Below are 26,743 nucleotides of genomic sequence, written 5' to 3'. Positions count from 1 at the left end.
TGTCTTTTTCTCAATTTTTAAGATCCTGACTTTAAGGACCTTGGAGCTTTGAAACCATTACCAGGTTGGTAAAATAGATATTTAATACTGTTCAGAAGACTTTGTTTTCTGCTATGAAATACACTTTTGGTTTATTATTCAAGCTCCGTTTTTGTGTGTTTGTTTGGCATTTTGTTATTTAGCGTGTGAGTTTGAGATGGGCGGTTCCGAAGGAATTGTGGAGTCTATACAAATTATGAAGGAAGGCAAAGCTACTGCTAGCGAGGCTGTTGATTGCAAGTGGTACATCCGAGCACCTCCACGGTCCAAGGTCAGTCTTAAGATGAAACCCACACTTGACAGCTGACGTGAGAAGTGTCTATAACAAGCATTGCTTTGAAGCAACTGGACGTGTCTAATACATTTCAGAGTGCAGCCATCGTAGGTTATGATTTCATTTTGGTTTTTGAGTTGTAACTTGTCTTCTCTTGTCCAATCTAAATTTGATGTCGTAAATAGCAATCTAGAGAGTGAGTTGAAGAAATCATTTGATAATTTAGACAAGAGACTTTAAGGTAAGTCGACGTCTCTGAAACATGGATTGAAATGGTATGCAAGAGCCGTGGCTCTTAGTATAACTACACTTACGCTCTTATTGTCAATATCTGCAGTTGGTTTATTTTGTAAACTAAAATTCTATCTGTAGACGTTTTTCTGGGGCCTACAAAATCATGAATATCTGGCATGTAAAATACAAGTGTGGTAAGGGCTGGCAGCAATGATAACAGGGCCTGGGAGATCCTGTGCCCATTTGAAGGAGACAGGCATGAGTTAGCTGCCCATGAAGCTCCTTGTGATGCTGTTATGAGAAAATGTGGGTCCAGCATTATCAAACCCTCCATTATTTCTCATAACTTGCCAACAATCTAGATTTTATGTTGATCACCCTGATTTTTGAGAGTTGGCAATACATTATAAAAATTAAAAGTATTACATGTATTAAAGTAGATTTATTGTGGGCTAGATTTTGACTCAGGACCCCATTTTGGAAACACTTCCATAGCACAACTATGTTGATTCTGTTTATGGAAATATTTTCCAAAATACAGAGGATGAGTCATTTTGTGCCAGCAGGTGTCATAGGGCTAAGGTGTTATTTGTTCATTCTCCTGTTTTTGTTTTTATTCCTCAGTTACAAAGTTATAAGAAAAAATATTGACTTACTAGATTTGTAGTCATTTATTTTTTGAGGCTGAAACTCTGTGTTATTTAATTAACTGATTTTGTGACTCTATCAAGTCGCAAGCACTCTGCCAGCTACACGAAAAAGCAGGCCAGGCCCTGTTCTCAGGTGCTTCCGTTTAGTTCTTAAACCAATATGTAACAGAATAACCTAAGCAGTAAGGTTAGATCATTGGGGTATTTGTAAGGTATAACAGAGAGAGAGAAAAGACCCCTTACACCAGGTAGGGTAAGTCAATGGTAGAATCGTACAGCTGCCAGGATCTTGGTGAATCTTAATGAGAAGTATTTTGTCAAGTAGACAAGTTGACAAGGCTCTCCAGAGAGAGGGAATAGCATCTATGAGGCCATGGAATCACAGGAGAGAAGAGAGCATGCTTTTTCAGGAGTAATGTAATTGCACGTGACCAAATGAAAGCGTGGGTTGAGAGGTGGTGTTGATTGCTTAAGCTGAAGTGTTCCTCAGGCCTCTCTAAAGAACTCAGCCTTCACCCGGAGTGCTTCAGCGACATACGGAAAAACAAAGCAGAAAAGTGATATGACCAGATTTGCATATTTGGAAAATTGTTTTTTCCTGCAAAGAAGGGACAGAGGAGTCAACACTGCAAGCAGAAGGTCAAGTGGGAAGCTGTGGCGATAATTCCAGTGTTGGAAATTAGGCCATGGTGGTCCAACATGAGGGAAATATTAGAGAGAGATGAGATAGAATTTGGTGACTGGATATTTAGACTGAGGGGAAAAGAAGAGCTCCCCCACACCGTTTTTGTTGTTTTTTATTTTTTTTGTTTTTGAAACGGAGTCTCATTCTGTCTCCCAGGCTGGAGTGCAGTGGTGCGATCTCGGCTCACTGCAACCTCCACCTCCCACTTCAAGCGATTTTCTTGCTTCGGGAATTACAGATGTGTGCCACCACACTTGGCTAACTTTTTTTGTATTTTTATTAGAGACGGGGTTTCGCCATGTTGGCCAGGCTGGTCTCGAACTCTTGATCTCAGGTGATCTGCCCACCTCGGCCTCCCAAAGTGCTAGGATTACAGGCATGAATCACCACGCCCAGTGAAGAACCTTTTTTGAGGGCACTGGTCTTTCTTCACTTGACTTTTTTCTTGAATATGTCTCTAGGGCTTGCATATAAAGTGGAAATGTGGCACCTTTCCCCCAACTTTCAGTTACAGAGATTCAGAGATCATTCTCCAGCTTCCAGCTTTGATGCTTGCATTTCTCTTTGCCTCTGAACAAATCTTAAAGTTAATTGCACTATGAAGAAAGACAGTTATTTTTCTTCTATTTTTTTAAGTCAAAAGCTGTTGCTTACGTGAAACCATAAAAACCCACTACCTGTATTACAAGACAGCTAGGTTGCAGTTTATTATGCTGCTTTCGTAAGATGTGGATTCACATGCAAGGGCTATTTATTTTTCTTAGACTCTACGAATGAAAGATTTTTAAAGACTTTTAAAAAAACAGGATTATATGTGCCCCACCTTACTGTCATAACCAGTACCTTTGTCACTGCAGTCTTAAGGAGAAAGTTTTCATGACAGTGTAAATGCACACCCTTTTCTTCCAGCTGGTAAATAGACTGTCTTTTGTACAATCCCAGAGCAACAATAACCGATGTACCTGTCTGTTACAGAATTTGGCATTCTGTGACCCAAAGGGAAAGCTGCCTGCAGAGCTGGACAAAGATGGCTCTATCGTAACAGGCTTTCTCTGTTAAATTAAAGGTTAGAGGATGGGAAGTGGCTTTGAATACTGTGGAGAAAAGCACGGACTGGAGATTACTGCCTATGTGGACTTTCTATTTTTATAGAGTTCCTAGCAGCTTATGAGAATAGACTATCAAAGCACAAGTTAAACTTGAAATGGCTCTTGGTGAATATTTGAATGACACCTGGTGACTGAACCATATTGCACAAAGAAAGTGCTGAATAGCTTACTTGGCTCTATTAAAATGTATACACATTATTTACTGCTTTTCCAGCTTTTGACAAATAAAAAATATAATATCTGATGTCTCCTTTACTACAGAATATTAATCTAGATGGTCCCCTTTAATTAGAATGTGATTAATCTAGATTTCATAGAATTCGGAAAACCAGAGGCAGAAAGAACCTTGTTACTGACTAGATCATTTAAAAGATGAATAAACAGAGTCAGGATAATGCAATTCAATAGGAGTTAACAAAGGAGTGTAGACATATGCCTCTCTGAGCAAATACTCTGGGGTCTAATTCAGAATCTGGTCTGGAAAACAGCCACCAGAATGAAATGATGGGAGACCAAATCATGGTAACTATTAATTTCATGAATGCTGGACCATATTTATCTCCAGATACCCAGTGCCAAGCACAATGTCTGTGACTCAAGTAAAACTCATGGAATAAATAAACGGATTATTTCTTAAAATAAAAAAGGACATGGTAGCAATCTTCAAACATTTGAAGGACTGTCACATGAAACAGGATTAAGACTTAATCTTCAGGAGTAAGACTTTTAAGTACTGCGGTTTATTTGAAAGTTTGAAACTAGAGAAATAGCTGTTAATGTAACACAGAGAAGCCTTTTATTTTAATAACAGAGATTGAATGAGATTTCACCGGAGGAATCCAAGCAGAGTCTGGCAGAGATTTTGTATAATAGTTAAAAGTCAAGTAATATTTTGGCTCAGATAACATGAAAGTCATCTGAAAACCAAATTTAATGAATCTATGATAAGTGACTTGCCCAAATATTTGGCTAGTTAGCAACAGAGCTGGAGCAAGGTTAACAACTCCCAATTCCTGGCCTAGTTCGCTCTCACAAAACCACATTCTTTGAGGAAATGATCAAGGTTTTTAAAAATTAATTTTAAAACATTTTTAAAATTTATTTTTAATTGACAAATAATACTTGTTTATATTTATGGGGTACGGTGTGATGTTTCCATCATGGAATGATTAAATCAAGCTAATTAACAAATCTATCACTTCACATCCTTATCACTTGCTAGGACGGGATACGGGACAGAGTCAAAATATGTATAAAATACATAAATGAAGGTAATTTAATGTTTAATGTTTTTGGATAATAAAACTCTAGCTTACACAGTTTACTCATTTCATATTTAAAGTTGACTCAATTTGTTGTTAACTAATTCAAAAATATTTTCAGTCAAATTAAAATAAAAAATATAAACACTTGACAAATATAGTCTCTTACAGTAAAGTAGTGATAAAAGTATTAAAGTTACTTATCTAATGAACACAAATTTCCAGCCCCAATTGCTGGGATTGTGAATATGATAAATTTGCCTATGTGATTAAGGTTACCAGTCAGGTGACTTTGGGTTAATCAAAAGGTAGATTATCCAGGTGAGCGTAATCTAAGCACACGAGCCCTTTAAAAGTGGAGCAGATTCTTTAGATGTGAATGAAAGGGGAAGTAAGAGAATCAGGGGATTAAGAAATGTGTTCTAGGAGCGAGGGTGACCCCAGTAAGCAGTCCTCAAGAAAATACAGACCTTGCTCCCAGAACTGTGAGAAACTGGATTTTCACCCTCATCTGCCCTCACCAAAGAACCCAGTACTTCTTACCTACAGAACTATTAATAGTAGATAGTACATGGGTGTTATTTAAAGCTGCTAAAATTGTGGTGATTTGTTACCGAGCAATAGAATATTAATGCAATAAACCAAGTGTAGTAACTGTAATTGATTACAAAGATAAACATCAAGGGTTCTGAAGATTGAGCCTGCTTTTATCTCCAAAAAGTAAGAATAAAATTTGATAAACAAAGTAAAAATTTTAAATAGGTAGGTAAATACCAAAAAAATTGTACAGTTCAAGTTTTAAAATGGCATTTTTATACTCTCATATTTTCAACAGCTACTCAGGTGGACTTTAAATATTTTGGTACTTGTTTATATATGCCAGAAAATTATTTTTTATTGTTATATCAGGAATTGTTGTGCTGTGCACATGCGTGTGTGTGTGTGTGTGTGCTTGTGTGTTAATATTTTATAAAGCATTAAGATGTTCTGGTTCCTTCTCCAAAAATAAAGGGAACATCGATACCGTCCAAACGGAATATTCTACATAAGTTTATAAACCTGACATGTCTGGTCAATAATAAAATAGAAAATTCAGAAATCCTGGGCTACATACTTTGTAGAATTTGATTTTATTTATAAAGGTGTCTAGTAGTATTGAAACGATGTACAGCATTTCTCAGACTGTGACAGATTTAATTTTTACTTATTAAGGAGAAAACTGTTCGGCAAGTGGTAAATAATTGCCTCAAATAATGTCTATTTACTGTATATCATTTTGATATGAGGGGAGAGGGACCTGGTTGAGCAGGTGGTATTAAATTTTGTTTGTGAATATATTACTTAGTAAATTGTTCGCTAGATTTATTTGCTTTGCGTATAAAAAGGGGTTCTGCTTTCCATGTGATTTGAAAAATAGATATTACTAGAAATTATTTATGTGTTGTGAAGTTTTCCATGTCCTGCTCAATACATTATCTTGTCAGCTCCAACTCTTTATGATTGATTAAAAAGAATGCATCAAAATGATTCACTGAGAAGAGATGATAATCTATTTTACTAGTGTTATGTATTACTCTGTTTATCATTTTCTCTTTTTATTTCAGTAAGTGACTAAAGAGCTTTCTGTAGTTTGCTACATTAAATAATTCTTTCTATTAGTATAATCGTGGTACAAGATTTAAGCTAATGAGATAGTCATTCAAATCATAATATATAGAGAGATTTTACATGACATATACTAGAGTTAGTATGGGAAAGCGTGATCACTTTTTCTGGATAATGGAATTTGACTTTTGTACTGACAGCTCTGGACCCAGTAAAGTATATTCTCTTTTTCTATATGATAAAAAATCATTGCCATCAATAGATCATAGGTAAACACTACTGAATGCTTCAGACGTGATTACCTGGGATCTAGTGATGGCAGTGATTCACTTACTCTCTAATTAGTGTTCTATTTAATAAGGAGGTCCTTTATAGAAGATACTTAGGTAGCAGTGATTGCACTTCATGTACAAATGCAAGACAGTCACCTCTTGTGGAAAATATAGAACTGTCAAATGAAAAAAATATAGGGCCAATATGCAAGTTGACTTTCTAACTATAGCAATATTCTTATGTAAAATATTTCTATTTTTAAAGAATTTAAAACAGCCATTTATTTTTGAGGGACACGTTTATTTTCTATAAATTTTATTTATAACTTGATAGTCAACATCTTTTCTAGCTCATTAGAAGAAGTGGATAGTTTTGCTTTGCTTATTTATTTGATTACTCATTTTGTTTTTGATTGTTTTCTTTAAGAATATAACTTTCTTTGTGGGCTATAACTCTGTGAGCATTTAAAAACATTACATAAGGCTGCATAGTGTGATGAGTATCCGGGTGTTAGGCACATCTGACTTCGGTACCAGTCCATTACTTCAGTGACATTACTGTGTCACTCTGAGAAAGTTACTTAATTTTTATAAACATCAGTTCTCTTCATCTTGAATGATTATAACAAGTATCTATTGTTGTTGAGAGATATGAAATAATGCATTAGCAGTGTCTTAAGCTATCGTCAATATAACACGCAAACTTTCTTTTCCTAACAATAAATTAGTATTTTAAGGTGTGTTTCTACATGCAATGTTAGAAATTTTAAATATTTGTTGAAACACCTTGAGCCACTGAAACATTTCAACTTGAAAACATCAGGTGGTCTAATAGCTTTTTTTTGTATTAGCCAAACAATTATTTAAATATTTTTCCTCCCGTGGGCTTAGTACTTGGTTTTTATAACTTTGTAAGACTATTGGGAGAGACGCGTCATTTTGTATTACACTTCAAAGGAGTGGAACGCACTCTTTACTTACCCTAATCTGTGTTCTCCTGCTTGTGACAATGTTTACTTCCAATTATAATTGCATCTTTTCTGAGAGCTGATTAACTTGTTGAATTTATTGCATAGAATTTTTAGAGTATAAGTACATATTTGAATTTTTGTTCCACTTAACACGTTTGTATAATACCTAGATTTTAGCTTTGATTTTTACAGTGTTTTCAGTTTGTTTACTTTTAGTCAAAAAAGTAAACAAAAGTAAACAAACTGAAAACACTGTTGTGACCTGATGAAAAGAAATTTAAATCCAGAGTGGGAAATTTGAATCCTTTTTAAGGTTTCCACATTAATTCACTTATGATCCTGGAGCAAGTTATTATTTTTTTTCTTCTTTGCTCCAGCCTTTTTTTTGTTGTTTTGGAGATGGGGTCTCGCTCTGTCACCCAGGCTGGAGTGCAGTGGCGCAACCTCCAGCTTTCTAATAAAGGTCATCTGAAAAAAAAATCTTTTTTTTTTTTAAGTCATGTTAACATTGAAAAAACAAACGAGTTAGTATAAACTTGGAAGTTTAACATTTTTAGATGCATATATACCTTCTTAAACTGGATATTTCTGAAATTCTCTGAATAATTTTAGAAATGAAATATTGTGTTGGGAGGAGAAATCACAGATGGACTGCATGAGTAATAGCTGAGTTTTAGATAAAATAAAACAAAGGAATAACCTGGGCATACCGAAAATGAAGGCCTCGTTGGGGCGTATGTCTCTCATAAGGCTGTAGCAATGGCAGGTAATTTAAATCAGCATCAAAGTATTTGGAAATTTTAGAATGACTTCCAACTTCAGTGCTACAAATTGCTCATGTATGAAAATTGTCCTGCCTTGCAAAGCATACTACAACTCAAGTGCTTTCCACTGTTGTTCAGTTTGATTCATTTGTCCACATTTCTCTGATTTTGTTCTTTCTCATCAAATTGTGTCTGGATTTCCTCATTTAGAACTTCACGTTCTATTTTCAGCATCTTACAAGTCTGCAACATTTCGTCTTGTCCTTTTATGTCATAATTTAGATCTATGCTATACCTTGTTTTGAGAATTATTGCATATAATTTCCGCTGTATATAATAAAATAAGACTATTCTATGTAATTATCATTATTTATAACACTTAAATGTCTGTCATTTAGGTGCATGATAAATATGAATGCTGAACAAAGGAATTCAATAAAGAAAATGAAACTTCCAGTTAATCATTCACAAACATTTCCGGAGTGTTTACTATGTGTAAAATATATATTAATGCTTAGAATACAAAAATATATACCACTGATTCAGCTTTTCGAGAACACAAATTTATTAGAAGGGACATATAACCTATAACTATGGCTTTAAATATGTTCAAAATCACATGGAGGCTGTAGAGATTAAGTCTGCTGCGATTGGGGAGTGGGAGCAGTGAAAACCTTTCACTGGACGTGCAACCGTTGAACTGTCTTGACAAATCAGGAAGAGGTTCCTAGAAAGAAGATGGAGAATGACTACTTCATGTGAAGCTAATGTCATGTTCATAAAGGGTGGCTTTTTTGAAAATAGTTATAATGTTGGGAGATAAGAAGGATATAAATTTGCTAGTTGATGTTTTTAGACTTTTTAAAAATTATACACCAGTTACAAATTTTAGCTATACCTAACGTTAAATGACGAGTTAATGGGTGCAGCACACCAACATGGCACATGTATATATATGTAACAAACCTGCACATTGTGCACATGTACCCTAAAACTTAAAGTACAATGAAAAAAAGACTGTGATTATTAGATTTGTTTCTTAGAAATATAACTTTGGCTAGAGTAAGCTAGTTTTTATTAGAGTAAACTTTGGGGCTGTAAGGAGAATCTGTACTTTGCAACTATCCAGGCTGGTCAGGAGAGTGTTGAAATATTATAGAAATGTGAATGGACATGGAAAACAACTAGTTTGAAGGTGAAATTGACAGGAACTGGTGCCCTGTTGAGTACGAACATGGAGGACAAGAGATACATTTTCACTAATTTAAATAGTGAGATTATAATATTTAGGATAGACATACTGGATCTGGAAGAAATTGTCATATCAGTTTCAGATTTTACGAAATAAGAAAAAAATACATACAGAATGATGAAAGAGATGGATGTTTGCTTGAATGCCATGTCTTTAGTTTATATCCATGTTAAATTAAGAGAAATGCATTTAAGAGGAAATAGCGTATAGGCATTCATATTAAAATAAAATGTAAAATATTCAGGAGATATCTGTATGAAAGATGTGTCTTTATTAGGAAACCATTCTAGGTATCCCTCTCAAAGTGCATGGGTCTTTTGGCTTTATATAATTTCCACTCTTTGACATTGTATCTTATTGTCATGGTTTAATTGACATACATTTGCAGCACTGGCCCTCATTCTTTTGTTCACCATGATATCCACAACGCCTTGAACAGTGTCTGCAACAATCACAGGACAAGCTGTGGATGCCACTGAATCGATGGACGCATGAACAAATTATTTCTTTATAGACTTGTATTTGGTTGAATGAATTCTTGTGATTTTGAATGCACATTAGTAAAGAGTCAAATAATGTCTGTTGATGGAAAAGCAGTACACCTAAGGCAGCATAATGTTGTGAAAGAATTATGGACTAGGAAGTGAGGATGCTCACGTCTAATTTTCAATTTATACCATCTGAGTCTGAGCTTCTTCTGAATATGACAATAAAATGGGCCACTTTATAGAGTTGTTGGAAGTGTTACAAAATAACATATAAAGCAAGTTGCACAGTACATTTTACTCATAATTTTTATTTATGTAGCTTAGCTAAATGGCTTGTCTATATATGGCATGTATGGACAGAGACTAGCTTGGCCTTTTTATAAAAAATTATACTTCGACTCAAAAATGAAGCAGTGTATTTATGTTAAATAATTTGATTAAACAAATCAGAGAGACTGTCTTTCAGTATCATTTTTGTTTTTCTTTGGTATTAATAAAAATCACATTTTTTAAACATTTTTGGAAGTAAAAGGAAGCTATGGAACTGAAACAAGAATGTATCAGGAATACTTAAAATACATTTTGCTAATCAAAGTAAAACAGTGTGTAAGTATGCAAAACTAGTAACTGATTTCCAGTAAGTTATGAGAAGACATAAAGCGAATTTGGGTAAAAATACTCAGCTCTAGAAAATGGTGCATTTAAGTAAAGAAAGGATAATAGCATTTGAAAAAAAATATTAAACACAGTCTGTTCTTATCGTACATCTTCTTTCTATTTACAAGGGAAAATAATAAGATTGATTGCAATCAAGATTGTCTTGTGAGACTGAAAAAGAGAAAAGGAGTTCTGATACTTACTGATGTACATTCATATTTTGATATGTGGAAATTATTTTATTTTTGTTTTATAGATTTACTTACGATTCTTGGACTATGAGATGCAGAATTCAAATGAGTGCAAGAGGAATTTTGTGGCTGTGTATGATGGAAGCAGTTCCGTGGAGGATTTGAAAGCTAAGTTCTGTAGCACTGTGGCTAATGATGTCATGCTACGCACGGGTCTTGGGGTGATCCGCATGTGGGCAGATGAGGGCAGTCGAAACAGCCGATTTCAGATGCTCTTCACATCCTTTCAAGAACGTAAGATTCTCTGCACTTGACTGTTTTTCCTTCATATATGCCATATGATGCCAGTTTCATAAGCTGTTAATGGTGTTTTCTTCACTCAGTGAGCACAGCAGGCTATTCTCTAATGTGTTGTTTAAACCACTAAGGTCCTCTTTTTCTCATTTTGATCCATGACAGGAAAGAGTACATATTACATTTTGCTTTTGTATTTCAACATATGCACCATAGCCTTTCTTAAGACAGTTCACACTATTCAACTGGGAAATGATGAATTTCATCTGTCTTCGATTTAGCTCTTAGGAAGCCTGTGGAACTGATGCAGCAGCTTCTGATGAAGTTTGGGTTTAAATCTTTAAAAACCTGCATAAAAATATTTGGTAGGTTCTTTTTAGCTTCTTTTGCAGTCCCATTTATTTCAAATAGGTTTCTGACTTCAGAGTTCCAATTAAAGTAGGTAAGGAGAGAGAATTGCTTGGGTAGATTGTAAATGAGAAAAGTTTCAGAAAATATTTAAAACAGCACAATGGGTGATATCCAGAGTCAAGGGCAAATCACAGAAACTTTAGAAAGTTATGTTCTAATAAATAATGAGTCATACTAACAGATATATTCTGAATATTTGTTAGAAACCCTGACTATTTCATGTGTTACGAATTTATGCAAGTGAAAAAGGATTCTGAGAAATTTAAGAAATAAGTACCTTGTGACATGAACAGACACTGAAAAGAAGAACAGACACTTCATGTGGCCAACAAGCATATACAAATGTTCAGCATCACTAATTATTAGAGAAATCCAAGTCAAAACCACAGTGAGATACCATCTCATACCAGTCAGAATAGCTGTTATTTTATTTATGTATTTATTATTATTTTTTTTTGAGATGGAGTTTTGCTCTTGTTGCCCAGGCTGGAGTGCGATGGTGCGATCTCACCTCACAGCAACCTTTGCCTCCCGGGTTCAAGTGATTCTCCTGCCTCGGCCTCCTGAGTAGCTGGGATTACAGGCATGCACCACCATGCACAGCTAATTTTGTATTATTAGTAGAGATGGGGTTTCTCCATGTTGGTCAGGCTGGTCTCAAACTCCTAACCTCAGGTGATTGGCCTGCCTCGGCCTCCCAAAGTGCTGGGATTAGAGGCATGAGCCACTGTGCCTGGCCTCAGAATAGCTGTTATTAAAAGTCAAACAATAACAGATGCTGGTGACGTTGTGGGAAAAAAGGGAACACTTACGCACTGCTGGTGGAAATGTAAACTAGTTCAGCCACTGTGGAAAGCAGTTTGGCAAAACAGATCTACCATTTGACCCAACAATCCCAATACTGAGTATAAATCATTCTGTCATAAAGACACATGCATGTGTGTGTTCATCACAGCACTGTCCCCAAACTGTTCCCATAGTAATTGCATGGAATCAAATGAGATGCCTTTCCATGTTAGACTGCATAAAGAAAATGTGGTACATATATATTGTGGAATACTGTGTAGCCATAAAAAAGAATGATACCATGTACTTTGCAGCAACATGGATGGAGCTGGAGGCCATTATCTTTAGAAGTCTAATATAGTAACAGAAAATCAAATACCGCACGTTCTCACCTGTAAGTGAGAGCTAAACACTGAGTCCATATGGACAGAAAGAAGGGAACAACAGACTCCAGAACCTACTTGAGGGTGGAGGTTGGGAAAAGGGTGAGGACCATAGTACCCCTATTGGGTACTATGCTTATTATATGGGTGATGAAATAATTTGTACACCAAACTCCCGTGACACACATTTTACCTACATAGTAAACCTGCACATGTACCCCTGAATCTGAAACAAAAGTTAAAAACAACTTTAAATGAAAAGAAATAAGCACCTTGTATTTCACAACTATGTATTTTTGTATTCTTAGAAAAGACAATACAATATTTTTGAAATTTCAGTGATTTCTCTTATTGTCAGCAGCAGAGGAGCCAATACTGTTTTAAATTCGTAAATGTTAAGTGTGTTAGACAGTTATTTTGTATAATGAATAAATCGTTTGGGCTTTAAATTCCCTTTTAATTACCAGTTGGGGAATTTTACGACACCAGAAATACTGAATGTCACTCAGTCTTTCTAAGTCTTGACACCATCATCTAGCGTGTCAAACATCTCTCCCAGCTTTATGTCGGATTAAAACAGTATGCTGTTATGTGTTTGGTTCAGTAGTTGATTAAAATGTTAGAGGTAGTGCATTTTTATCTCAGCAAAATACTTGAGGAAAATTTTTTCATTTTTTTGACAAGCATATGAGACTCAGGCTACAAGACAACACCCTTGGTGACTCACTGCTGATTGATCTACCCAATTCAATGAATCATTCTTTCAGTGAGGGAATTTCAGGGTTCTATATTTATTCAGTATTCTTATCTGTCTTCGGGAATAACATACCAAGAACTCGTATTTAATTTAAATGATAAAAATTTGGAAGGGCAAGCTAATATATTAAATGACACGGTCCAGATTTTAATAAATAACAAAAATCTGTAATTTTTAATCAAAAGTATACCATAAAATATAATAGAGATGTATCATAAAAGCATTATATTTCAAAAATCAATAACATAGAGGAACCCTGATGCCTAGGATGATCCTGTGGTCTTATTTCATTCAAACTCAATGTGAGTCAATACTTTGATTATGACTGATAAAAATAATCTTAAACAATATTAGCCTGTATTAAAGTTAGTGGAGTAACAATGCAAAAAAAGATTTTAGTCTTATAGGAAGCTGCACCAATCAAAATGCAAAAGGCACAGTCTGTTCTTTCCTGACTCTTACTAGTGAGGAGAGTAATCACCTAGAAGAGGCTGACAAAGATGTAATGCCAAATAAGAAGAAATGTTTACTTTAGGATTTACTGTTGTTGTTCAAAATGTGATAACTACCTCACACCTATGTCTCATGGGCCTCAAAGGTAATATTTATGTTTGAAAGTTATAGGGAAACTTTTGAGCGCAATTTAGGGGGAAAAATGTTCATCTTGTGAGTTGTGATATTCAAAATTTGAAAGAATGCCTATGAAGGATATAAAATATGGATAGATGGGTGATTGGATCTGAAAATGGATTATTATCTGGCATGAACGGTATAGAGGAATCATCTGTGTAGGTTAGGTGAAAAGACTGGCTAACATCAAAGATCCCTTTCAACTCGGAAAATAGATTAAGTCTTTAAAAATCTGCATAGATAAAAAATGGTGAACTGTATATATGTTGCATGTATCATTATAAATATGTCTATTTGAGACTATAAAAAAATAGTTTCAAGGCATGTGATTAAATTATCTCTGGAAGTCATTGAAGTGGGTTGACTTTTCAATGAGTAATCCAAAAGACACAGGGTGTTCTTCCTACAGAGGCACCCATCCCAATATGTTCTTTCACAGTGGACAAATAATCACTCTCTTCAAATGATGAGTTTTACAACAGCATTCTCTGTGATCATCTCATAAATTTACAGTAAGTTTCCACGGAAACAGGTTTATCCTTTAGTCATGTTACCACCCATGTTGGTCTGAATGGTTCTGTGGCGCCCCTTCAAAAATTCCTATGTTCAAAATCCAGTTGCCAAGGTGAGGGGATAAGGAGGTGAGGCATTTGAGAGGTGATTAGCTCGTAAGTACAGCTCTCATCATAGGTGTTAGTCCTCTAATGATAAAGAGGGCCCAGAGAGCAGCCTTGCCCTTTCCACCAGGTGAGAACACAGCTAGAAAGTTTCATCCATGAACCAGGAGATGGGCCCTAAACAGACACCAAATCTGCCAGCACCTTGATCTTGGACTTCCTAACATCCAGAACCGTGGGAAACAAAACCCTGTTTTTTATAAGCCACCTAATTTATTGTAGTTTGCTGTAGTAACCCAAACAGACTCAGACGATGCCTGTGTATATTTGTCATAATGTTTTACTTTTTATTGCATTGGCTAAAATTGTGCATAATTCTACCATTATTTATACCTAAGATAAAAGTCATCTTATGATGATGTACATGGGTCTAGACTGTCTTTATTCATTGAAGTGAAAGTATTCCACGTAAGAGATGAAAACTTCAAAACAATAGAAAGTGGGCTTCGATCAGTGCTACTACTTGGAAGTGGGTGGGTAGGAATCATTCTAAGAGGAAGCAAAGATACTTTGTTTAGGGAGTTTCAAGTTCCTCGATGGTATGGCTTTATTCAATATTAGTGGCTGAGGGAGAATTTTGGCTTACATTTTTGTTGTGGCTGATGATTTTGGTTCTTGTAGAGGGTGATAGTTAAACAAACTATTCATATATTTTTTATATATGGCTAATATATACAATTACATTAATGTATATTAGTGTATATATAATCTAATATATAATTATACATTTAATATGTAACTATATATGTCTAATATATAATTATACACATCCAATATGTGCCTTATAGATGTATATATAGTTATATGTATTATCTAACATTTACTCCATTCATACACCCATGAAGTAAAAGTTGGAGATATAAAATCAGTGATCAGCTTTCGTCTTATTCAAGTAATAAGAAAGTACCTGGATATTTTTCCTGGGGCCTACACATTTATGAAATAGTATCCCCAGTTCAGTGGTGAAGTGCTTAGAGCGCGCTGGTGCCTCAATGTTATGTCCCTTCAAAACTAAGAGGTTGGAATTTTTAATGTTGTTTACAAGCCATCTAGTCTATGGTATTTTGTTCTAGCAGCCCAAGTGGACATACATAGAAAATTTATGCTGATCTGTGGGGATGTTGCTCTAACAAATACCTCAAAATAGGTGGCAGTGGCTTTGGAACTGGGTAATGAGTAGAGGCTGGAGGAGTTCTGAGGTGCTAGAAAACAATTTCCGTTGCCATGAACAGACCATTAAGGCTGATCCCGGTCTGGGCTCAGTAGGGGAGGAGGAGAATCTTGTTAGATAATTCCTAAGTTATTCTGAACAGAATGCTTATAGAAATATAAATAGTAAGGTCGTTTTGATGAGCTTTCAAATGGAAATGAGGAATACGTTTTTAGACAATGGAGGAAAGGTCATCCTTGTTATAAATTGGCAAAGAATATGGCAGAATTGTGTTTATGCTCTTGTGTTTTGTGGAAGGTATTGCTTGCGAGGGATAAAATTGGATATTTTGCTGAGAAAATGTCCAGGCAAAGTGTTGAAAGAGCGTTTGACTCCTGACTGCCTGTCATAAAATCCAAGAAGAAAGAAGAGATCTAGAGATGCAATTATTAATAAAAATGGAAGCAGAAATTAAAGATTTGGAAAATTCTCAGCCTATTCATATTGTAAAGAATGAGAAAACATGCTTACAAGAAAACACCAAAGGTGTAGCCAGGCAGGCATCTGATAAGATAAGTGTGGACTGGCCAACTCGGTGGAAATCAGGACCTATTGCTGAAGTCAGTGGAAGGATGACACTGAAGGTATGTCAGAGATCACTGCGCCTGCCTCTCATCTCAGCTCCAGAGGGCCAGTGTCTAGGGGGACAGCATGAGTTGAAGGAGAAAAACCACTGTCCACCACTACCTCGTATCTCAAACTGTTATCCCGGCACTTTCTGGCAGCAGTCTTCCTCACTGCACCAAGTGGAGGGTGCACATTTTGATCAGCAAAACTGTGGGGGCATGGCTGCCTTCACCTGTGTTTCAAAGGATGCTTGGAACCCGGACAGAGAGTATTTGCAAGGGGGCGCACTGCAGAGAGCCCCCACTAACAATGGCAAACCGAATCATGGGGTGGGGCCACCCCAGGTCAAGACCTTCAGAGACAGGGATATGTGACTTCAACCTATGAAGGCTGTGGCTGTTCCCAGAAAAGCAGCTGGGTAGACCTCTACCCCAGTGTGTTTAAAGGATAGAACACGAAGATAAAATTCTTATTTATTTGTTTATTTATTTGAGATGGAGTCTCGCTCTGTCCCCCAGGCCGTAGTGCAGTGGCGCAATCTCGGCTCACTGCGAGCTCCGCCTCCCGGGTTCACGTCATTCTCCTGCCTCAGCCTCTGAAGTAGCTGGGACTACAGGCCCCCGCCACCACGCCCCGCTAATTTTTTTGTATTTTTTAGTGGAGACGGCGTTTCAACGTGTTAGCCAGGACGGTCTCGGTCTCCTGACCTCGTGATCCAACCCCTCGGCATCCCAAAGTGCTGGGATTACAGGCATGAGCCACCACGCCCGGCCTGTTGTTGTTGTTGTTGTTGTTGTTGTTGTTGTTGTTGTTGTTGTTTCAGATGGAGTTTCGCTCTTCTTGCCCAGGCTGGAGTGCAATGGTGCGATCTCAGCTCCCTGCAACCTCCCCCCTCCCGGGTTCACGCGATTCTCCTGCCTCAGCCTCCCAAGTAGCTGAGATTTCAGGCATGCACCACTCCACCAGGCTAATTTTTTTGTATTTAGTAGAGACTGGGTTTCACCATGTTGGTCAGGCTGGTTGCTTACTCCGGACCTCAGGTGATCCACATGCCTCGGCCTCCCAATGTGCTGGGATTACAGGCATGAGCCACTGTGCCTGGCCAAGAAAATGATTCTTGAGCCTCAAGGTTTTGGGCTTGCTGGGGACCTGCTGCTTCTTTCTTATGTCTCCCTGTTGGACTGGGCATGACTGTCCTATGCCTGTCCCATCGTTTATTTTGTAAGGTTCATAACATTGTCATTCACAGATTTACAGCGTAAGAACGATTTGCCTCAGAATGTATATGGAGCCTCACTCATATCTGCTTTAGATGAGATTTTGGACTTAGAGTTTTAAATTGACACTGAAACAACTTAAGACTTTTAGGGCTATTGGGATAAAATGAATATATTTTGTATGTGAGGAGGTCAAGGATTTTGGGGAAGAAGTTAGGGTTAGGGTTAGTCTGAAAGGTTATGTCACCTCAAAATATATATGGTGCGATCTGCACCTACCGAAGGTGATGATGTTAGGAGTTTAGATCTTTGGGAAATGACTACATTATGGAGCAGAGCCCTCATAAGTGAAATGAGTGCCCTTATGAAAGAGGCCCAAGAGAAACGCTTCACCTCTTCACCTCTTCTGCCATGTGAGAGTTCAAGATAGTTGTCCATGAGGAAGCAAACCCTCACCAGACTCCACATCCGATGGTCCCTTAATCATGAACTTCCCAGTCTCCAAAACAGTGAGAAGTAAATTTCTGTTGGTCATAAGCTGCTCCCTTTATGGCATTTTTAGAGCAGCACAAATGGACTAAGAGCATGCCATGGTTTGGTTTCTTTGTCTCCACCAATACTCCTGTTGAAATTTGATCCCCAGTGTGGTGGTATTGAGAGGGGTAACCTTGTGGGATGTATTTAGGTGATGGGGACAAATACCTAACGGCTTGATGTTGTTCTGGTAATGAGTGAGTTCTCACTCTCAAAAGACTGAATTTATCTGCTCAGGAATGGATTAGTTTCTACGATATAGGTTATGATAGAGCCAGGACGTCCCTCAGGTTTTTCAGCTCCTGTTTGCACAAAGCCACTTCCTCTTGGAAACTCTCCACTGTGTTGCAACAAAGCATGAGATCCCTCGCCCAAAGCCGGGGCCATGCCCTTGAACTTCTCAGCCTGTAGAACTCTGAGCTACATACGTCTTTTTTTATTTTTTGTTTTTTTGGAAAATAAACTACCCCAGTATGCCTTTATAGCAACAGAAATTGAAACAAGACAGAGCATATTTGATAATATCCTAATATCTCTAAAAATTGCTTGTGATAGGACCATAGGATATTTTTAGGGGTTAGAAGAGAATTTAGAGAGCGTCTATTTCAATTTTTCACATTTTCTGAATTCAAACAGAAAAAAAAGGGTTCATTGAAGTTAATTGACTTTCCCCACACATACTTAACCCCATGCTTAATGATTTGTTAACAGAACTGAGGCAAGAATTAAAGACCTGACTCCTAATCCATGATTTCTCTTGTGAATATCTTTACTACTTTTGAGGCACTTCTGAGACAGAGCTCGAATGCTCTAAAGAGGATGATGATGATAATGATTATGAAAATAGATAACAGTTATTCTCATATGTCGGCATTGTTTTGAGTGATTACAGACTGAATTTTGATTCTTCTGTCCTATCCACTGCATTTTATGCCTACATACTGTGCTTTCACACCATAATCATATAGCATGCCACGTTCACATGGCTCTCAAGTATTAAGACAAAAGTACACTATAACGAGAGGTTTCTATTCTGAAACATGCTATTTTGGGGACTATATGAATGCATTTTTAGCCATCATATTTTTACATTTGTATCTGAATAAATTATAGGAAAAGGAAATAATGAGTGTATAAAGGAGGTATGAAGTTCTTACTAAAAAATTCAGCAGACGTTTAAGTTGCAAGTGCACATTAGAAGCATTTTATAAAGCTTGTGTTAAATGCCAATATTTCTAACAAAATTTATCTAATGCCAGTAAAGGGGAGAGCATAAGGGCACTGAAAAGGGTAAGTATTTACTTGCTACTAGGCTTGAGAAGTACCACCTCTGCAGCTTGCTCCCATAGGTATAATACTGCTGCCTCGACCGACTTTGCTAACTCTTCACCTCTGCCTCTTTCAGTGTTGTCAAAGATTGCTGCCCTGATTTATGGCATCACAAGGCTGTTAGCTGCCCAGCTAAACTTCATTTTTTTGCTTCAGAAAAATAATATACAGACTTCATCCTATAAAGCAATTTTGAAACCCAGGGACAAGACAAAGAAAATCAATATTATCACCTAAAGAGAACTCTCTTCTTGACTAGATGGTAGGCTTAGTAATAAGCTAAATGGCACTTTGCATTTGAATCACACAAAACGTTTAGGCTACAATTTACCCGGTGGAGAAGAGCGCATGCATGAGTAATCCAAAAAAGAAGACAAAACATTTAAGTATTATCTTTAGCATATATTCTTTAAGAAAGAGTATTTGTTTAACATTTAAATGTATTTTGAGGCTAACAGTAAAAACAATTAATTAATCAGTAATTAATTTAGTTTCATAGATGAAGAAGCCACAAATACCAAGAAACATATTTGCGATAAAGAATTCATCCAATTTGAGATATGCCATACATTGGATAATTCTTACATTGGTTATTAGAAGTGTGCCATATTTTACTTTATGGACTCAATTTAAGATTTCTTATATTATTACAGCTTTATACTTTGGCATCTTTTTTGAAAATTTATTGACTCTAAAGAATTACTAATTTTAAAGGAATGATTATATTTAGAATAATTTTAAGTTTGAATACACATAGATAATTCATAACCAATTATGATAGGACTGTGTATTTGAATAACTGCCCAATATGAATAAACAGAGACCTTAGTGGAATATGCCCATTCAAATAAATCACCTGCTAAGTTTTCTGAGCCAATCTTATTCTTTGTTTAGAATATGAATTTGCAGTAACTGGAATGGATGAATGAGTTATAACTAGTTTTGACTTCTGAAGTTCTGCATTTAGCTGCTCTTCTGCTCTTCTTTACAACTTTTGCACCATAAAATATGAATCACTTAATATTTGATTGGTGAATAGCATATTTCTGTTAAAAACAGACATATAAAATAGAAGAGGGAAAAACAAATTGTCCACATTATGGTCGTATGGAATTTATTTACAATAATTTGCTAAAATGAGATAATGCATTATGTTAACTCGTAACAAAAGACTATCAAGTCTTTTGTCTATGTTATTACAAATAAATAATTAGATTTATTTGTAATAAAGAAATATACATACAGTAACATTTAAGTTCCAAAAACTGAGTTGAAATACTCTGTGGAAGGCAGATTCTGAGATGAACCGAGACATTCTCACCTTGTATTAGTTTGTTTTCATGCTGCTATGAAGAAATACTCAAGACTGGGTAATTTATCAAGAAAAGAGGTTAAATTGCCTCACAGCTACACATAGCTGGAGAGGCCTCAGAAAACTCACAATCATGGCGGAAGGCACCTCTTAGCAGGGCAGCAGGAGAGAGAATGCGTGCCAGTAGAATAATTGTGAGACGCCTATAAAACCATCAGATCTGCTGAGAACTCACTCACTATCGTGAGAACAGGATGGGGGAAACTGACCCCATGATTCATTTACCTCCACCTGTTCCTGCACTTGACACCTGGGGATTATTACAATTCAAAGTGGGATTTGGGTAGGGACACAGAGCCATACGATATCACAACTCTTGGTGTAGAACGCTTATGTAATCCCCTCCTCTTGAGACAGTCAGAACCTATGAATAGCCTGGGATATCATTTGGTTATTAACTTACATTCTTTCTCTGTGAAAACTTATTTTGCAGATGTATATAAAGGCTCTTAAAGCTTGATTGACTTTGATTTAATTAAAAGAAGGGAGATTATCTTGGGTGGACCTGACCTAATCAGGTGAGCTCTCTAAAATTGAAGAACTTGAGAGAAAAATGCCCAAGCTTCCTTGGACAGGTGGTTAGTAGAAATCTGGATCTGGAGAACTACAGGTGATGACTCAGATGCAAGTGAGGAGGAATATGTTATTAGGAGCTGGGAGAGGGGGGAATCCCTGTTTTGTAATAGCAGAAAGCCTAGCACAATTGTGTTCTGCAGGTAGGTGGGAAACAGAATTAGTAAGTTACTAATATAGGCTAACTATAGGCTATGTAGCTAAGTAAATTACTGAGCTAAATGTTATAGGTGTAGGCTAATTTCCTCAGCAGAAATACTGTGAACTTGGACAGGAAGAGACAGAGTACCAGAAATACTGGAATGCCAGAATTCTCACAGCATGATCAATCTGATGAAACTGATATATATATATATAGAGAGAGAGAGAGAGAGAGAGAGAGAGACAGAGATCTATATGGAGATCTGTATATATATATAGATATATATAGAGAGATGTGTGTGTGTACATGATACACACACGTGTATATCATATATATATGCCACCTTCCATGAGAAAGAAAGGCTGTCTCAGAGAACAGAACCAAGGGCAACAGAGTAGTCAAGAAAAATTTGAGTTTGCCCTGATGGACTTCAGAACTGTTATGAATTCATTACTCCTGTTTATTCTCCATTCTTCCTTTTTTGAACTAGAATCCTATGCCTCTCCCACCACTGTGTTGGGAATGTTGGAGCCAGACAGCTTGTCTCTAGTTTCATGAACCCATACACGGAGAGAAACTGTACCCCCAGGGTCTGCACCAGATTTAGATGATTCAAACAAGGAGACTCTGGACTTTGAACCGATGAGATTTAGATGAGATTTGAACTTTATGTCACGGGGTCATGGGGTTATACTCTTGGGATCTTTATAATCACAGTCCCCAATCAGTTCACTTTGGGTTAACTAAACAGGAAACTATCTAGTGGGTCTGACCTAGCTAAATAAAGATCTAATGGTTAGAGATGAAAGAAATCAGAGATTTTTAACTGTAGTGAACACTCCACCTGGCCGTAAAGAAGCAGCCTGCCATATTATACAGAGAACTACGTGGTGGGGAATTTTGAGCAATCTTTAGAAGCTGAGAATGTCCTCAGGTTGCCAGTCAGCAAGAAAGTGGGGACCTCAGTTCTACTATTCCAGCATACTGAAACATTCCAACAACTTGAACAAACTTAGAAGAGGCCTACACATTTTTCATGAGAACCCAATCCAGACAGACTCTTGATTTTAGCCTTCAGAGACCCAAAGGAAAGAACCCAATTGAGCCCTGCCTGGACTTCTGACATACAGAACTGTGAGATCATAAAAAGATATTGTTTTAAGCTGGTGGGTAAATTTGTGATAATTTGTGACTCAGCAGTAGAAAATAATACATAGTATTCCTATTGCAATGATGTGGGTTTTTTCAATGTAATGGATGATCCAAATATCAATTTTAACATATTACTTAAAAACATTTTTAATATATTGCTATTTATTAATATAGTACTAGTCCTATTTTTGGTAGTTCAGGAGATGGGGCAAGATATACTGTAATTGTAGGAAACAATCACTCCAGCATCAGATTGACACTAAAAGTTGAGATTCCACTAGCCTAATCATTAATAACTTTTCATTTTGATACATATTTATATTCCTCCTTTCATTCTTTTATTCCTTCATTAAACTTTCCAGGCATGGATGGCTCAAAGATGAATATGATGGTTGCTTCTCTGAAGGCACCGCACTTCCACACTAACTCAGATTCAACTCAAGTGTGTGACTCACTTCAGATGTTCATTTATATCTGGTATTCTGTGCCACACTCCCACCACATACTCCCTCATTTATTTTAGTAAATTACCCACGGAAGGTTGTACTCTAAGAAGCCTAATTCTCTTTGTGTATAGTTTTTCTCTGCAGCGTTTCTTTATGTTAGCTGGATATTTGCTCTACTGACACAGTGATTGAATTTATTTCACTGTTCAGTTTTATTATCTTTTCCTGTCTAGAACAAGCTATAGCCTGCCATCTGCCTTTTGTTCACACAATTTTCATTCTGTCTTGGATAATGCAAATTCTTAATTTTGTAATAACTAAGTAAAATTGTCATATAATCTCAGTAACTAAATTTAATGGATCCTAAGGGAAAAAATTATAAATTATAACTCAGTAACACTCTGAGATTAAACACCAAAATATCTTCAAAATAATCAACTTACTTTAATCCTTTTTAACTTCTTTCAGATTTAAATGGGATGACTTTAAATAACTTTGTTAGTTATGGAAAAATAAATTAACACATTTTCCAATTTAGAGTTATTTTAAAGAATCAAAGAGAAGAGTCAAAGATGTAAATCCTCTCTCTTAATATTTCACAACACTGTTTAGTTTTTCCTCTAGAATAAGCAAGGCCAAACACAATTTACAGGTTTGGTGTAAATACTAAGATCAAAAGACATTCTATTCACTATATATTTCACCAAGAAAAGAAAATGTTATGTACTGGAGAAAGCAGTGTTACCAACCGTAACTTAGGCCAAAGTGTAAATTGAAGTCTTACTATAAATCTTAATGCCGCCACCTTGTGAATTGCCATGATTGATGTATCTTAAAAGGATTAAGACCACTTTACTAATATAGGAAATATTTATTTATGTATGTCATATAGTAGCATAAATACCAGATGGTGCAGATTTAAATATAAACAATACACAACATATGCTGAGAAAATTGCTGAATGTGTGTTATATATTGGCAGGTCTTCCTAAAATATACATAAAGCACACTATTGATAAGAAAAAAATCACCATATTCAAATATACATACATTTCAAATAGTTATTAATACAGAAACATCATAATCAAAATAAATATGGAAAAGTTGACCTGGAGAATAATTGGTAAGACAACAGCAGGCAACAGGTACATATTTGTATCTTATAAAAAATAATGATTATATATATTCAAAAATAAGAAAAAGATAAGCATTCTAATAGAAAATGGGGCCAAAATGTGCATAATTAATTCATAAGAGAAGCATAAATACCCTGTAAGCATAAGAAGCAAACATGTAAACATATTAGTAAACAAATACATAAATTTATAATTTAATGAGACATTTTCATCTATCAAAATGTTAAAAATATGAAATAATGTTGGAGATGGAATCTTGAAATAAAAGCATATGCACTGCTTATAGGAAACAAAATATTTCCTGAAGGACAATTTAGCAGTATATATCAAAATTCCAAAATAGGGAACAAAGATAGAATATCACCTTTGAATCAGAAATACTACCTCTAGGAATATATACTGCTGATGAGTCCATATTTATAAGCATGGAAAAATGCTTAAGTAGATTGGTTAAATGGTTCTGGGAATGTACATATACTCTTTATTAAGATGATGTGGTAGATTGATACTGATATTTTACTGTGTTAAGAAGCAAGAGGTTAGAAGCAAGTAGCGAACACGTGTACATTACATTTATACTCTTGTAACTACATGGGATAAACATTTAATACATGTCATCTATTATATATGTAATACATATATGTAAAAGACAATGGGATGAAGATATTAATGGTTATATTTGGGTGACGATATTTTTGCCTGTATTTTCTAATTTTTCTAAAATAAATATGTACTGGTTTGGTAAACACTTTTTTACAAAGCAACAAATAGGAATTTCTGAAAAGATGTATTAAGTCTAGGAAAGCAAGAGTATGTACATTATTTTCTATGTTGGGTTAATTGACTCATCTATAATATCAGAAAAGAACCCATCAGTAGAGTTTTAATACAGTTTTCGAGGATATCACATTGCCATATACTGACGTGTTGTTTTCAGACTAAATAATAACTCTGCTCTGTAATAGAATTTCTCCACCATTTATCTTCCGAGAGACATTCAACTGATGACTGACTGACTGCATGACAGATCCTGATGGTAAGCCCACCAGATACAGTATTGGCCTTTCTCTCCCCTTGATATGAGTGCGTACACCCTTGAATTCACTTTGGTAACTTAAAGACAGATAATAATTAGAAAAAAAATGTAGCCTTGGATTCATTCCAGGACTAATTATGACACGAGTTGTCAGGGTATGGCTGGAAACTGCTACTCTCCATCAGCGGTCTCATCTTTACTTTTCTCATCACTGCCCTCTCCTGTCCCTGCTTGCCGCGCTGTACAGCGATGGCCACTTTGGCAGAAGGCTGGTTAGTCAAAGTCAGATTGCCTGAGAAATCTGCTACTTGGCATTTAGTTTCCCATTGCTGCTGTAGCAAATTAGCATATGTTTAGATATGCTATCAGATAACACAACTTTATTATCTTACACTTCTGGAGTGCGGATTCCTAAAACAGGTTTTACTGGGCTGAGACCAGGGTGTCAGCAAGGCTGCTGCCCCATAAGAGGCTCCAGTGTAGAGTACATTTCCTTCCTTTTCCTGTTTCTAGAGCAGTATTTCTTGGCTCATAGCCCTTCTACTTTGTCAGAGCCACCAGAGTAGCATCTTTGTGTGCCTTTATGATTTGCTGTTACATCACCTCTGTGCCTTCAGTCTCCATCTCTCTTTACTTGTTATTGCATTGGGCTTAACTGGATAATCCCGAATAATTCTTCATTTTGAAATCTTTATTCACACCTGCGAAATCCCTTTTTCCATATAAAGTAACATTCACAGGATGTGGGACTAAGATGTGGACAACTTGGAGAGCCATTGTTTATTTGACCACAATAGAATTTGTATTTCTGTGTTGTTTTTGCTTGTTTGTATTAAGCTGATGGGGTCTTTGACTGAAATTCTGAAAGCAATAATTAAGTTGACTTTAAGGCCAAAGGTATACAATGTCAACTGATAAAGATATATCTTAACACAAGTCTGCCTTCACACCTTGCTATTGAATAAGTGTTCTTTTATATAAAGAATTTATTTTTAATTTAAATATTTTATTACTATAGAAAAAAATTAAAAAGTTAATCTGTCCTAAAGATTTAAATATGACTTTGGGCAAGTATAGATGTGTTTGAAATTTTAAAATAAAAGATAAACGTTTTTAGAAACAGAATCACAAAGTAGCCATTTCAGAAAATTGTTTTGCTTTTGAAAAAGATCTGAAATGGAATTACAATGTGTAAGAGCACATGTTCAGTGTCAGCCAATTCTTCCACTTTCTTACGTGTGATGCCTGGACTTTAATCCTCAATTTCCTTTCTGTAAAACAGAGATAACATCACAGGGCAACTGAAAGTTTTAAATGTATGTCTGGAACATAGCAAATGGTCAGCAGAAGGTGGCTAGTATTGTATCTGTTAGTGAGATAACAACATACTGAAACTTGGGTAGTTAACACTTTCAAATACAGTGAGGCTATTGAGCAAAGGAAAATGAAATAAAATTGTATCATCTACCAGAAGCCAACCAACCCTCCTTTCCTCCCTCATTTCTTTCCTTCCTTCCTTCCTCTTCCCTCCCTTCCTTCCTGTTTTTTTTAAAGCTTTTGATTGAGTTTGATGGCACCATAAAGAAAACAACTGTCAAAAGTATTCTAATATTTGAAATTAATTATCGATGGACTTTT

At 36.1% G+C, this 26,743-nt stretch overlaps 1 protein-coding gene across 7 annotated transcripts in view; it reads left to right on the top strand.

The window, feature by feature from the left end:
- The window catches only part of NETO1 (neuropilin and tolloid like 1), a 125,099-nt gene that overhangs the window by 73,118 nt on the left and 25,238 nt on the right, over positions 1 to 26,743 (top strand). For all 7 annotated transcript variants that reach the window (XR_008621933.1, XR_004667670.2, XR_004667671.2 and 4 more), the window contains exons 5-7: positions 23 to 64; positions 183 to 310; positions 10,519 to 10,747. Coding sequence is in view for 4 of the 7 variants with exons in the window: in XM_008952675.3 (XP_008950923.1) it covers positions 23 to 64; positions 183 to 310; positions 10,519 to 10,747 (399 nt within the window). In the remaining 3 variants the exon portion in view is untranslated. The remainder of the gene's footprint in view (positions 1 to 22; positions 65 to 182; positions 311 to 10,518; positions 10,748 to 26,743) is intronic.

The sequence above is a fragment of the Pan paniscus genome, chromosome 17 (assembly GCF_029289425.2).
Source record: "Pan paniscus chromosome 17, NHGRI_mPanPan1-v2.0_pri, whole genome shotgun sequence".
NCBI classification, from domain to species: domain Eukaryota; kingdom Metazoa; phylum Chordata; class Mammalia; order Primates; family Hominidae; genus Pan; species Pan paniscus.
The sequence above is the reverse complement of the archived record's forward strand: the minus strand, read 5'-3'. Positions and strand labels throughout refer to the sequence as shown.